Source organism: Papio anubis, chromosome 5 (genome assembly GCF_008728515.1).
Source record: "Papio anubis isolate 15944 chromosome 5, Panubis1.0, whole genome shotgun sequence".
Classification (NCBI taxonomy): Eukaryota; Metazoa; Chordata; class Mammalia; order Primates; family Cercopithecidae; genus Papio; species Papio anubis.
In genome coordinates, this window is record NC_044980.1 from 130,641,309 (window position 1) to 130,656,202 (window position 14,894).

Consider the following 14,894-nt stretch of genomic DNA (forward strand, 5'->3'; position numbering starts at 1 on the left):
CCAAGGGCAGAGTGTGCAAGGCCTTGAAAGCCACAGTCACGAGTTTTGACTTTATTCTAGGTGGAAGTCCACTGAAGGGCTTGAAAAAGAGAGTAATATGACTTTTTATTTTTCTTTTTGAGACAGGGTCTTGCCCTGTCACCCTGGCTGGAGTACAGTGGCACAAACATGGCTCACTGCAGCCTTGACCTCCTGGGCCTAAGTGGTCCTCCTGCCTCAGCCTCCAAAGTAGCTGGGACCCAGGCTAACATGAATTTTTTAAAGATTAATCTAACTACCATGCAGCAAATGGACTACAGGGCAGTAGAAGTGAAAGAAAATGGGAAAATTATGAGGCCAATGCTAGACAATTTAATGGTATCAGTTACTAATAAAATCAAAGTAATAATTTTCACTGATGACTGGAAATTGGCATTAAACACGAAAATCTTTAACAGAAGTACAGGGGAAAATTAAGCGATACTCTAAAGAGGAGTTAAGAGACATTATCTTGGCCGGCCATGGTGTCTCACACCTGTAATCCCAGCACTGTGGGAGGCCAAGGCAGACAGATCGCTTAAGCCCAGGAGTTTGAGACCAGCCTGGGCAACATGGTGCAATGCCATCCCTACTAAGAATACAAAAAAATTAGCTGGGCATAGTGGCATGTGCCTGTAGTCCCAGCTACTCAGGAGGCTGAGGTGGGAGGATCACTTCAGCCCGGGAGGTGGAAGTTGCAATGAGCTAAGATCATGCCACTGCACTCCACTCCTGAGCAACAGAGTAAAACCCTGTCTTAAAAAAAAAAAAAAGAGAGAGAGAGAGCCAGACTTTATCTTAACCACAAGAATATAAAGTCCATGACAGTAGGGACTGTGTCTGTCTTGTTCACTGCTATATCTCTAGTTGTCTACAAAGTACTTAATACTTCAGAAATACTAAACACTTTACTGGGCCGGGCATGTGGCTCACACTTGTAATCCCAACATTTTGCAAGACCGAGGTGGGAGAATTGCTTAAGGCCAGAAGTTTGAGATCAATCCAGGCAATAAAGCAAGAACCCAACTCTATACAAAATTTTAAAAAATTACTTGGGTGTGGCAGTGCATACCTGTAGTCCTAGCTACTCTGGAGGCTGAGGTGGAAGGATCACTTGAGCCCATCAGTTCAAGGCTGCAGTGAGCCACGACCGTGCCACCACACTCCAGCCTTGATGACAGAGCAAGATTCTGTCTCAAAAAATAAAAAATACGTATTTTTTTATTTTTATAAGCCAGGTGCAGTGGCTCACACCTGTAATCCCAGCACTTTGGGAGGCTGAGGCAGGTGGATCACTTGAGCCCAAGAGTTCGAGACCAGCCTGGGCAATATGGCAAAACCCTGTCTCTACTAAATATTACAAAAATTAGCTGGGCTTGGTGGCATGCACCTGTAATCCCAGCTACTCGGGAGGCTGAGGCACAAGAATCACTTGAACCCAGGAGGCAGAGGTTGCAGTGAGCTGAGATGGCATCACTAAACTCCAGCCTGGGCAACAGAGTGAGACTCTGTCTCAAAAAAATAAGAAATAAAAATAAAAATAAAAACTTTATTGAGTAAATTTAAATGAATAAACCAAAGTGATGCTCCAGATAATAAACCCCTATTTTGCATAATTTTAAAAGTAATAATTATTAAAATACATACTCACTAAACATCCACAAAGTAAATATACTTCAACAACTACTATACTAGTTTGACACCTAGAAATGCAATGCCTAGTTTATCATTCAAGAGTTACAATTTAGTCTTTGTGGTATAAACAAGTCACTGTGATTAGACTTTCTTAGTCTTAGATGAAAATATCTACCAAAAAATCTTAATGAAATATCCACCACAACTCAAAGCTGCTTAATATTTGAAATATATTTCAGATAAACTTTATAACATCAGTTCACTTATGAATATACAATCTCAGGTATCTTTCAAAAAGACGTTACTAATAAAAACACAAAAAAGACATTTAAAATATAATACAGAACTACTGTACTATAACACAGTACTACAGTATGCAATTTTGACCCTAATAAAAGAAAAAAAGGTAACTTTCATTTTTGTCAAACAGTGCCCAAGATTTAAAATTATCAAAAGTTGTAATTCTCAGACATTAATATAAAAAAAAATTTTTAACTGCAAATATATTACAAAATGGCACAAAATGTACCTTTAATTTGCTTCCGCAGTTTTGTAAGCTCTGTCATCCATTTTAATACCTTTGGATTAGCAGCAATATCACTGTAGGAGGGCTGAAAAATTATGGAGCAGAATCACTGACACTTGTGATAAGCAATAGTTATGTTAATTTATGTCCAAATAGTATTTTACAGTTCCCACAGCAAAGACTACTCAATTCTCATTTCATCTTATTTTAATTAGATAGGGCAGGATATTAAGTCAAGTTCTCCCAAGGTAAGGTCTAGTAACTGGCAGAAGCCAGATTTGAATATGGGTCTTCTGACCCCAAGTATAGGACTCTTTCCACTTCACATGTCCTAACTATTAAAACTCTTTTTCCCTCCTCCACTTCATCCCTCACAAACTCCCTCTCCTCCCCATTTGGTACTTGCGGTTTTTGATAAGAGCAGAAATAGCAGTAACATGATTTGTCAATGTAAAAGTATTTGCTTTAAAAATTCTAAAAGCTGCTTTGCCAATGGAAATAAAAAGATGCCACGGTGCAAATGGCAAGAATACTGACCTGGAAGTCAGGAGACTGAGGAGTTATATAATCTCAGATCTACATGATCACTGTTCCTCTGGGCATCTCAGATTTATTACCTTTCTCACACAGATCTAAACTAATGCTCTTGAAAAATACTCCTCTCGGTTCTAATACTAGATGTAGCTCACTCTGGGGAATGCTACAGACCCACCTTGCTATTTCTTTCCCTTTCAAACTGTTCCTCAAATTGTCTGATTTTCTTCTGAAGTTTCTTGACCAACTGATAAGGTGTTCTGTCTTCTCTCTTTTCATCTTTTGAACTAAAGGATGATCTTCGAATTCTGAATCAAAACAAAAGGCCAACAGTTAAATTTTCAAGTACCAACACTGTATCTCTTAATGCCCTGACATAACACTATTAGCAATAAGTAAATCTTAAAGGTAAAAATAAGTCCCTAACACTAAAGGACAGGTAGTATAAAGAAACACTGTAATATTACAGATCACAAATTTAGCTAATACAAGTGGTGATGCAAACAGTTTGGAATCATTTAAAACTGGTTTGGACAAAGGCAGAAAATAAAAGGATACCTAGCAGCTCAGAGCTCTTGTAACTGTTCAAACTGCATAGCAAAGTTTTTGACATTCAGATCCATTTAAAGCTTTGATTAAAAAAAGATTAGGAACTGCTCAGCACCACCTGCTGCTTCCTTTACAGAGCTCTGTATTTCAGCAATGAATACACAAATAAATGAATAATACACCATGAGAAAATGTCTATTTGAGAACAAACTTCAAACACTACACCTCAATGAACTCAGCAGGGTCAAAAAAAAAAAAAGTTACAAAAACGTGCTCTATAAAATCAGGGAGAAAGCTCTGAATTCTATGTCTAGAAGACTAAATCTTTTTTTTTTTTTTTTTTTGAGATGGAGTGTCACTATTGAAGCCCATGCTGGAAGACTAAATCTCTCAAAAGACTTGGGTATATAATAGGAATTGCCTCTTGTAAGTACATAAAAATCATATACCTAGTAAAAGACAGTGCTTTAGATGAGGAATCCAACTTTTCTGGATCATGCAGGAAACGTTGGCTTTGCCCAAAATCTAAACTGCGGTGTGATAATACTGGAGGACAGTCCTCTTCCAAGGGGTGATGATTCATTCTTCCAGCTTGTGGGGACAGCTGAGCTTCTCCAGACTCAGAGTCCTCCTGCCAAGACTTAAAAGCAGGAAATGGCTCTATAAAAAAACACAAAGAATAGTACCATGGGTCTCTTGATTCCACATGGGAAAAAAGTCACAAAATATCAGCTATGTGTTCCTTAAATCATACCATTACGTAGCGTTTTATATATACATATATGTCTTCATAAAGCCTACTATAGTTTAAAATTATTCAAGCTTCAATTTTTAGCCCAGAGTTTTTTTTTGTTTTTTTTGAGATAAGGTCTCGCTCTGCTGCCCAGGCTGGAGTTCAGTGTCATGATGGTGGCTCACTGCAGCCTCGACCTCCTAGGCTCAAACAATCCTCCCACCTCAGCCTCCCGAGCAGCTAGGACTACAGGTGCTTGCTACTATGCCTGACTAATTTTCTTTTTCTGTTGTTGGTAGACACGAGGTCTCACTATGTTGGCCAGGCTGGTCTTGAACTCCCAGGCTCAAGTGATCCTCCCAATGTGCTGGGATTACAGGCATGAGCCACTGTGCCCAACCCAGAGTTCTATTTCCATATAAATTTAAATTTCTGAACCCAGTGGCAAAGCAAGAAAGGACACTGTCAAGCTCTTTAAAACCCAATTTAATTCTAAAGATGTCATTTAATATAATTCTGAACTTTTCTAAAGATGTTTTACTTACAAATGTTACTTTTCAAGTAGGGAAAAACTAGAAACAGCAAGAACTGAAGTTCTTTCTTAGAAATTTAACTTAAAAGCCAAATGATGCCAGGTGTATGACCTGTCCCTCACTGTCAAATAGTTATATTAAGAAAAAGTGGGAGCTGCTCCCCATGTTACACAGAACACTCACCAAATGGAGCTCTCTGACTTTAGAAGAATTCTAACATTCCCAAAAGGAGGAGCTGATTCACCTGACAGCACCTGGCCTCTAACATTAAACTGTGACACTTATCTTCTGTTACAGGATTCCTATGTATAATATATATTTTAATAATACTCATCAGTGTTACTAAGACAAAACTTAATAGCACTAGGCCTTCTTAAGCACATTTACTTTACAGCAGTTATCCTGTATGCCCTCAAATGAAAGCTATGTTAATACGTTCGATGTCTTTGCAAATATAATGTTTGATTACATACAGAACACATACAGATCATACACACAATCCACAAATATACCCCAAATACGAAATTAAGTACAGGAGGGAAAGAAAAAATTGCCATCTACACATTATCTTTTTATTTATTTATTTTGAGATGGAGTCTCGCTCTGTCACCCAGGCTGGAGTGCAGTGGCATGACCTCGGCTCACTGCAACCTCTGCCTCCTGGGTTCAAGCGATTCTCCTGCCTCAGCCTACCGAGTGGCTGGTATTACAGGCACCGGCTACCATGCTTGGCTAATATTTGTATTTTCAGTTGAGACGGGGTTTCACCATGTTGGCCAGGCTGGTTATGAACTCCTGACCTCAAGTGATCCGCCTGCCTCGGCCTCCCAAAGTGCTAGGATTACAAGCGTGAGCCACCACGCCCGGCAGCTTTTTAAATAACTACACTTAAAAATTTCGATGCTATTGGCTATTAGCAATAGTGAAAATGAATGCAAAGAGGGCTTGACAGTGTCAAAATTCAAGAGTGATGTTTTCTTTTTCCTCACACAGTAGCTAAGATTGCTGCTTTAGTAATTTAACTTTATGCATTAGCAATTTAAAGCATTACCTTTCCTTTCAAAATAATAAAAACATAATTTAGTTTGTTTTTGAAGCCCAGATCAATCTGAGAATTAAAAATTGGGTACAAAGCGTGCGATCCCACAATAAACCCAACAATAAAGTGATTTTCAAAGCAACCCTTGTACCTGTGTCCCAGCAAATAAGTAACTGGTAGTGAACGTTTTATGAGAAATATCCTATTTTAAGAAAAGACAAAAGTAACAGCAATTTTTTCTGGGTTGACTTTGAACCCAGAACAGTTTTCCCAAGATATGGGGACAGCAGGAGAAGGGCTTAATAAAAAGACAAACAAAGTGAACCATAAAAAGGCAAAAAAACTAAACTATGGTGAACCATACTTACCCTCCCCATCTCTCTGCAGATGCATTGTTTTGAAATCAATGAGGGGAAAAGTGATAGGGCATGACGCTAATAAAATGGAAAAAATGGCAAAAAATACTAAAGTGAACACACGGCACAGTCAGAACAAACCATACACATAACACAAAGCCAAAGATACCAAAAACATTTCCCTAAAACCAGTTAGGCATTCTGTTCAAAAACTTTATTAAAAGAAATTACTACTAACTAGATTTTAACAAACATAAACATAACATTTCCATTTCAGCAAGCAATGCAAAAAAGAGGGGGAAAACTCAAAGTAGCGCTATTTTATTAAAACTCAAACATAAAACTGAAGAAATGGAAATTCTTAAGCAGGCATTGTTTGAAGTTTTTCAGTATAAATGATTTCAAAGAAAAAAATCTCCCTTAGTTTGCTCTTTGAAAAAATTCTACTGCATTTCATTCCAGAGTTAGCAGGAGAGAATCTGAAGATGGTATCCACTTCCAATAAAAGTCAAAACTTTGTGAACAGCTGCTACAAATTCATACTGGTGACAGTCATATGTGCTACCTGCTTGCTAACTACTGCATTCTGCTGACTATTTTTCTTACCCTTTGAGGAAAAAACAAAACAAAAACCATATACTTAGGAATAGTGACATAGGGCTCTATTTGGAGTCATCCCACTTCTCTACAAAGAGTCACATCAAACAAAGCATGTCTGATTCCAAGGTATCCAGGGTCTAAAGTAAGTTGGTCTCTTAAATAAGTAAGACTTTCTCATTGAGAATATCCTAACTCCTGGCCAGGCATGGTGGCTCATGCCTGTAATCCCAGCACTTTGGGAGGCCAAGGCGGGCAGATCACCTGAGGTCGGGAGTTTGGGACCAGCCTGACCAACATGGAGAAACTCCATCTCTACTAAAATACAAAATTAGCCAGGCATGGTGGTACATGTCTGTAATCCCAGCTACTCGGGAGGCTGAGGCAGGAGAATTGCTTGAACCTGGGAGGCGGAGGTTGCGGTGAGGTGAGATCATGCCATTGCACTGCAGCCTGGGCAACAAGAACAAAACTCTGTCTCAAAAAAAAAAAAAAAATCCTAACTCCTAATTGTGGAAAATCAATAAATGTTCGCATTAGTGACAAAGTTAGAAGAAATAACATGGTCTACAAACAGCCACTCTACAAAGCACATGCACAGTTTATGGCTGGGAAGTTCACTCTGGTGTCTGTAACCATTGGCTTTCTGAAAGTCGCAGACCCCTACTTCTGGAAGAGCAAGTAGGAGACCTACATAGACTTGTTTAGGCTGTTGAACCAGGGCAGCTCAGGCACTGAAAATCAGGCATCAGCAGCCTACAGGTTACCTCCTTTATCTATACCAAGGTATAGGTGCTGAATTCTGACATGGAAAAAAAAGTCCAGTATCAGGTTCTCTTTCAGGGAGACTCAAGAACACTGAAGTTAAGACAGAGAAGGTCCATTCTCTTCAGACAATGAAAAACAATTGTTCTTCTATGTTTAAAATTTAATCAGGACTCCCAGGCCAAAGATCATACAGAACTATTTATCTGCATCTTCTAATAGGAAGAAACAAAAGTGCTTTATCAGAATCCCAGCTGCTTCCTTTGAAGACTCATTTCCTAGCAATGCTCCAAGGGATGCTCTGTCGACCACCATTCCTTTTATTTCAGCCACAATAAATAACAAAAAAGAACATATAATCTTCAACTGCCACCAGTATGCTAACATATCCCCTAACACTGGGAAGCATCTTCATAAATTCCAGATGTCCTGAATAACCCAGAACAAAGCAAATGAAAGACAACTTCCTAATTTAGTCTAAGTTAAAACAGATAATATGCCACTGGGCATGCCAAACATCTAGGCCTATATAAAAAGGAGGGTGGGGAGGAGACAGCAATAAAAATTGGCACAGACAATGACTTGGTTGGGGCTCTTAAAAAAAAATGCCTAGACCTTAAAAAAAAAAAAAAAAAAAAAAAAAAAAGATCCACACACACTCCATTTGCGATCTGCGATCAGGTGAGTACACTTACAGGGCCAAAAGGAGTCCATGGCACTGGCATTACAATTCCTGTTATTGCCAGTGTATGTCAACAGATAACTTGCCAAAGGTGACACAACCCAGGGATCTTCATCCAAGTGAATGAATATGTAACTCTGCTTAAGATTCTTGAGTTATCTCATTGTCTCTTTACCAAGGTGTATGATCCAGAAAAACTCCTAGATCCAAATTTATTGCTTGTTTCCCACCCCCACTCAACATTTTATTTGAAAGTTTACAAATACATAGAAAATTGAAAGAACTTTACACTGAATATCCATATATCAATCACAGTCTATCATTAACATTCTACTATACTTGCTTTTTAACATTTATCCATCCCATTAACCATCTTATTTTTTTCACGGATTTCAGAGTAAACTGCGGGTATCAGTAAATTTCCCCACAAATACTCCAGCATGCAAATCATCCACTGAAGTTCAGCATTTTTTTACAGTTTTTTATTCTCTTGAAGCAAAAAGAGAACTTTATATACAAAGAAACACAAAAATCTATGTATTTGCTGAGTTTTGAGACATACATATACCCATGTTGTTTGCTTGTTAAATTTTAACTTCTCTCCTTTGTGCAAATTTTTAGAGTTCCCTGCACCATACCTTCATAACTGAAGACAGAGATAACAGGAATATGGTACAATATTTGTTTAGAAGTACCCTTGAAGGTCATTTTCAAAAATGTACTGCTGATGATTCTAAGGAAAAGGTAATTATACACCCTCTGTTTAAACTGGTGAGATCCCTAAGCCGTAACATACTAGGCTTTCAAAGACTGGGAGATAGCCCTTAACTATTAACAAAAATGTATGCTGGGTGACCTTTTTAAAAAATCAGCTGTAACATCCATTTTCAAAGCTGTTGATTGATCAGATAAGAACTTCTAGTTCATGAGATGCTGCCCCAAAATCTCAGTGTGTTTCACTAAAAACACCCACTTATTTATCTTATATGAAAGGGAGAACAAGATCAAGATGAATAAGGTTATCCAGAAAAGGGCTGTAGTCTTATCATCGCTTAGGGTAATTTCAGTTACAAACAACATTATCAGGAAAATAATGTGTGTGGGTAAAATTACCTTCCCATTTATCACCATCAGAAACATTCTTCAGATCTAAATGTGGAATATTAACACATGCTGCTTCACCTTGAACACCAACACTTTGACCTCCTGGCACTTCTGATTCAGTGTTGGCATTCAAATCACATATCTTGCTACTAGAATCCTGTATTTTAAAATAAAGAATACATTTCACAATGACGGAAGCTTTTCACACCCAGCTTAAACACATCCAGCACATATCCATGTGTAGTCTTCATTAGTTCATTGTGCCTACACAGCCGACTATCCCACTCCCACTGTGCAAACTATTTTCAAAGATAAACACGCGGTTTTAGAATATGTCTTATTGGAAGACAAGTTTGGATTCCAAATTCAGGAAAGTGTTTTCATAACCAAGTCTCTTGTAGCCAAAAGTGGCAAATTAAGTTGCTGTTTAACTGTAAAATATTTGATAGGAGTATTTATATTTAAATCTTTAAACCTAGCTAACCCACGTGAAAGACCAGACATAACAGACAGTTTAAACCTAGGCAAGTTTTTAAAGACTAAGATAAAAAATAGTTCTTACCAGAATCAAGTGTGACAATTTATCACTGTCAAATAACAAACATTCCTCCCTAAAAATACAAGTAAAGTTGTTAGTATATTAAGAATAAAAAGCCTACTATCATTATGTATTTCTTACCTAGATTCCTCTACTCCACCACACAGTTAGCATTTACAATGTACGAGGAGAAAATGCCAACTGGACATATGCCCATTCTTTGGAGCCCTATATCTGAAAAATCACACAATACTGAAAAGATCCACAGAATCACTTCAGGTTTAGAAAAATCAAGTAACAATCCCTACTCCACCCCACAAACCACAGCACAAAAGAAAAACCTTTATAAAATGAAAACTAAAATCCACAGTAAGTAGAAACCCAAAAGAATGTATAATAAAGATTTTATAAAATAAATGTTTTAACCAAATAAACAGCTCTATTCTCTCCATTCCTGAGACTTTCAAAGGAGACTTTATTTAAAAAAAAAAAAAAGACACTATGTCTTTTACTTTAAACCTAACTGTATTCTATCACAAGGTTACTACTTCCAATCAAAGAAGGTTACTACTTCTAAACCTTTCCCTCCTCAAAACATAACAGTAACATACTAAAAGGAAATTTAAAAAATTTCAGTCCACCTTTAATTTCCCCAGAAAAACTAACCCTTATTCAGAACAAGTGTTATAGCAAGCTGTCATAAGTGATCTGTACTTATTTTACCAGTCAAGAGAGCACCTGCTAATATACAGTAGATTATCAATATGCCTACTGGGGAAAAGTTCTTTTCCCCAAAGGCACTGTGGCAATTTACAATGACACATCAAGATGTCACTTCTAACTGGCCATAACAGAGTATGCACTCAGGAGACATGCCTTGATCTAAATATGGCAAGTCATTTTCTCATACAGATAATTACCTTATTCTTGCTGAGCATAAGAAATGAACTAAATGCTCTGATAAGCTTAAAGGCATTCCTTTGCTTAGTGTAGGAGCAAATGGTAGGATGAGTAAATACTACCTTAGCAACCTAAAAGACCTAATCACCTACATTTGAGAAACATGAATGTTAAACAAACAAAATGTAATCCACCTAACCAAGGTACTCTTTGGATCTAAAAACCAGTTTGCTAACTTATACACAGTTGAAGTTGAAGAGGAAAGAGCTTTTAAAAAAACAAAAACAAAAACAAAAACAAAAACAAAACAACAACAACAGAAGAATCCTCACTAAATGGCTCCTTATTGTTCTACCAAATCCAGATGTCATCATTCTGGGGGTGCCTGTTAATGCTGTTAATCTTATATCTTCAGCCCATAGCTCCAATACTCCCTGGGCTGGAAGAGGATGATTCCTGCCTCCTGAAAGGAAGCACAAGGAACTGCTATAAGCAGGAAATCTGTGGACCTTCAGAGTATGGGGAGGCTCCAGAGACATGGCTCCAAAGAATTTACTTACCCTTAAAGAATAGGCTTCCTATTTATAATTAAAAGAAACAATGGAATACAAATATGTCCTGGCCAACAGGCTGTCAGCAAATTAGTATGCTATCTGGGATCTCTCAATATTTACAATCTAGTCTGCAACTTCATTACTGAAGTATTTTCAGAATCTCAAGTCACCGTCCTAAGACAGTTATACTTTCTGGCAGCATCTTGAAGACTGATGCAAAGGGTAACAAGAACCCAAATCTGATTCTGTGACTTAAAACATTCCAGAAAGCTTCTACCCAAAGAGGCTATCTATTGAGACTCCACATTTAGCTGAAATACTCGTTGCCTCCAGTATTTCTCTACCATTATAGCCAGCCAAAGAGGTTAAAAAAGCACCAGCCGCCTAATAGTGTATTGAGACATATTGAGACACACCAAGGATAAATTCAAAGAGGAAGAAAAACATCCTACACATATTTGTTGAATCAAATACAGTATCTCTCAGTTAGTTATACACAGTTACAAGACCATGAATTAACTCACTGACAGGTATACTCAGAATATCAGTAAATTCCCAATTGTTCCACAATCAACTGAAAGATTTAAATGTCTCCAAAAAGGCTGATTTTCCCTCTGAATGTTTTCCAAGTTACAACTACTGTCTGTCTGAACCTGCACAAATCCAAATATTTATGGGTATTTAATATCCTTTATGTCTACCATTATAACAAGAAGGCTGTTTAAGATTATCTAAACTATATGTTTATAATGGATATTCATCTAAAAAATTCACCTCAAAAATCTGTGAAGAGCTCCAATTCTCAAAATGATTAATTAGAAACAAGAATAAATGCTTACCTCTCAAGACAGCCATCTTCGCTATCACCATGGTCACTGCATGGCTCTAACAATATACCTACAGACTGACAAAAAGAACACCACCATGTATTAATGGAGCTCCCAATACTCAGATATAAGAAGAAGTTGCCAATCTAAATTAGGATATTAGAATACAGATTAGTCAAACACCCCTAATTAGCTATCATTTATAATAGTCTGTAGTACTTAGCATCTCTTTTTACAGGGAGTAATTTATCTTCCCTCAAAACCTGGGTCATATGAAGTACAGCAGGTACTCTGCATTTCTCTCTGTTACGTAATATGTATCACCACTACCATCCTTCTTCCTTAGAATTCTCTCCTCCAAAATGATGGTCTGATCGTGCTTGTCACCTGCTGCTTGCTTTATTTCTCCCCGGCCACAAAGATACAAGTCTGGTGACTTCTTGTAGATAGGTGTCATAGAGGAGTTCACCAGGTTCCTTTGTATATTTGAAGTAATAACTATTTTCCACAAAAATGTCCCCACATGAGAAAACACTCCCATTTTCCAACAAGCTTAGTGACATCATCTCACCCCTATTCCTCTCAAACTAAAAACCTACCAAGTCTAATACAAATACCCAGAGAATTACTACAAAATACATGAACGTTTTGGTGTTTTTGACGATCACCTTTCAATTCAACAAAAGGTTCGATACTTCCTAGACTCTCTGATTCTTCTTTAGAAAGTACCACTTGTTCAGTTTTGTTTAGCATGAAAGAAGGTCCATAAGAATCTGCAAAAAAGCTGTTAAAATACTAGTCCCTTTTCAAACTACACATCTATGAGGCTGTCTCATACACTTCAACAAAACAATGTAAAAGCAACAGACTAAATGCAGAAGCATATACGAGAATCCAGCTGTCTTCTGTAAGTCAAACAGGTATCAACAATATTTCTAGCTATGTAAAACAATGCCACTCCTCAAACTTAAAAAAATTTATGAAAACAGCTGTCTATTATGGAAAAGAGCAACCTTACTTATGTTACCATAAATGAGTTTATGTTAAAGTAAATTAATGTTTTTTAAATTTCTCAGTTTTAATTCCTAATATGGCAAATCCTGATAGACATACCTATGTAAACAAAAGCTCTTTGGGATCTTCAACATCTTTAAGAGTATAAATAAGTCCCCGAGACCCAAAGTGTGAGAACCACTGATACACAAATCAGACTTCGGTAATCTTTATGATCAATAACAGGTGTTCCCAACCCCCGGACCGCACTGTTAGGAATCAGGCCACACAGCAGGAGGTGAGCAGCCAGGGGAGTGGGGAGTGAGCATTAAAGCATGAGCTCCGCCTCCGGTCAGAGATTCTCAGACCGGATTCTCAGAGAGGTGCGAACCCTGTTGTGAGCTGTGCATGCGAGGGATCTAGGTTGTGTGTTCCTTATGAGAATCTAACTAATGCTTTGATGATGTGAGGCAGAACAGTTTCATTACGAAACCCCAACCCCCTATCCACTGTCCGTGGAAAAAGTATCGTCCACAAAACCAGTCCCTGGTTCCAAAAAGGTTGGGGACCACTGCTCTAGAAGATAGCTTTACATTCTGAAGGTTTCTGGGCACATGAAATAACCATTACCCAGACCAAATATTTAATTTTTATTTACTTGAAAAAAAATTTTTTTTGAGACAGTCTCACTCTGTCATCCAGGTCAGAGTGCAGTGGTGCAATTTCGGCTCATTTTTGAGCCGAATACAAAAATACAAAAATTGTTTTGTATTTTTAGTAGAGATGGGATTTCAGCATGTTGAATAGGGTAATTTTTTTGTAATTTTAGTAGAAGTGAGTTTCAGCATGTTGGCCAGGCTGGTCTCGAACTCCTGACCTCAAGTGATCCACCTGTCTTCAGCCTCCCAAAGTCCTGGGATTACAGGTATGAGCCACTGCACACAGTCAGACCCAATATTTAAAATGAACCTTGGGGCCAGGCACAGTGGCTCACACCTGTAATCCCAGCACTTTGGGAGGCTGTGGCAAGCAAACCACTTGAGATCAGCCTGGCCAACATGGCGAAACCCCATCTCTACTAAAAATACAAAAATTAGCTGGGCATGGTAGCACACACCTGTAGTCTCAGCTACTCGGGAGACTGAGAGAGGAGAATTGCCTGAACTCAGGAAGCAGAGGCTGCAGTGAGTCAAGATTGCACCACTGCACTCCAGTCTGGGAGACAGTATAAGACTCTGTCACAAACAAACAAACAGAACGTTGGTATCTCACTCAAAAGAACCAAATTCAAGCCCTAGCTCTGCCTTTCTCGTCACAAATATGAGAATAACAATAATTTACTTGACTACCTTAGAGTTACCATAGAGAATCAAAAGAAACAGCTTATAAGGAAAACCATCTATATAGGCCAGGCACAGAGGCTCACACTTGTAATCCCAACACTTTGGGAGGCCAAGGCAGGTGGATCACTTGAGGTCAGGAGTTCAAGACCAGCCTAGCCAACATGGTGAAATCCCGTCTACTAAAACACAAAAATTAGCCAGGTGCGGTAGTGTGTGCCTGTAATCCCAGCTACTCGGGAGGCTGAGGCACGAGAATCCCTTGAACCCAGTAGGGAGAAGGAGATTGCAGTGAGTGGAGACTGTGCTACTGCACTCCAGCAGCCTGGGCAACAGAGCGAGACTCTGTTTCAAAAAAAAATAAGATATATAAATAAAATAAAATATTAGCGGGCAAAATAACCCGTATCTTCTCCCCACCTCCTCCCATGTAACCTTCCACAAACATTAAGGTCTGCAAAGGAAGGCTAAGGTGCTCTGGTCTCAATTCAGGTAAGTTAGAGAGCTTTGGCGGTGGCGGTGGTTGTGGCAGCAGCAGTAGGTATAGCAGACACAGCACAGTTATATTAGCAATATCTTAGGAGCTATAGGGGATTACTGCCAAGAGTTAATTAAAACCTGACAGGCATTTCCAGTAATTCCTCTGGTCTCCATCCCTTCCTTAGGGGTCC

General features: G+C 38.4%; 1 protein-coding gene across 12 annotated transcripts in view; it reads right to left on the reverse strand.

Annotated features, from left to right (window-relative positions):
* Positions 1-14,894, reverse strand: part of FAM13B (family with sequence similarity 13 member B) — a 110,268-nt gene that overhangs the window by 12,536 nt on the left and 82,838 nt on the right. For 9 of the 12 annotated variants that reach the window (XM_017959908.3, XM_017959907.3, XM_009209165.2 and 6 more), the window contains 7 exons: positions 11,903-11,967; positions 9,634-9,682; positions 9,081-9,228; positions 5,936-6,001; positions 3,712-3,922; positions 2,892-3,021; positions 2,183-2,264 (listed from right to left, as the gene is read on the reverse strand). In XM_017959908.3, the coding sequence (XP_017815397.1) occupies positions 2,183-2,264; positions 2,892-3,021; positions 3,712-3,922; positions 5,936-6,001; positions 9,081-9,228; positions 9,634-9,682; positions 11,903-11,967 (751 nt within the window). The remainder of the gene's footprint in view (positions 1-2,182; positions 2,265-2,891; positions 3,022-3,711; positions 3,923-5,935; positions 6,002-9,080; positions 9,229-9,633; positions 9,683-11,902; positions 11,968-14,894) is intronic. The other 3 variants (XM_003900148.3, XM_003900147.3, XM_017959909.2) reach the window with 1 other exon arrangement.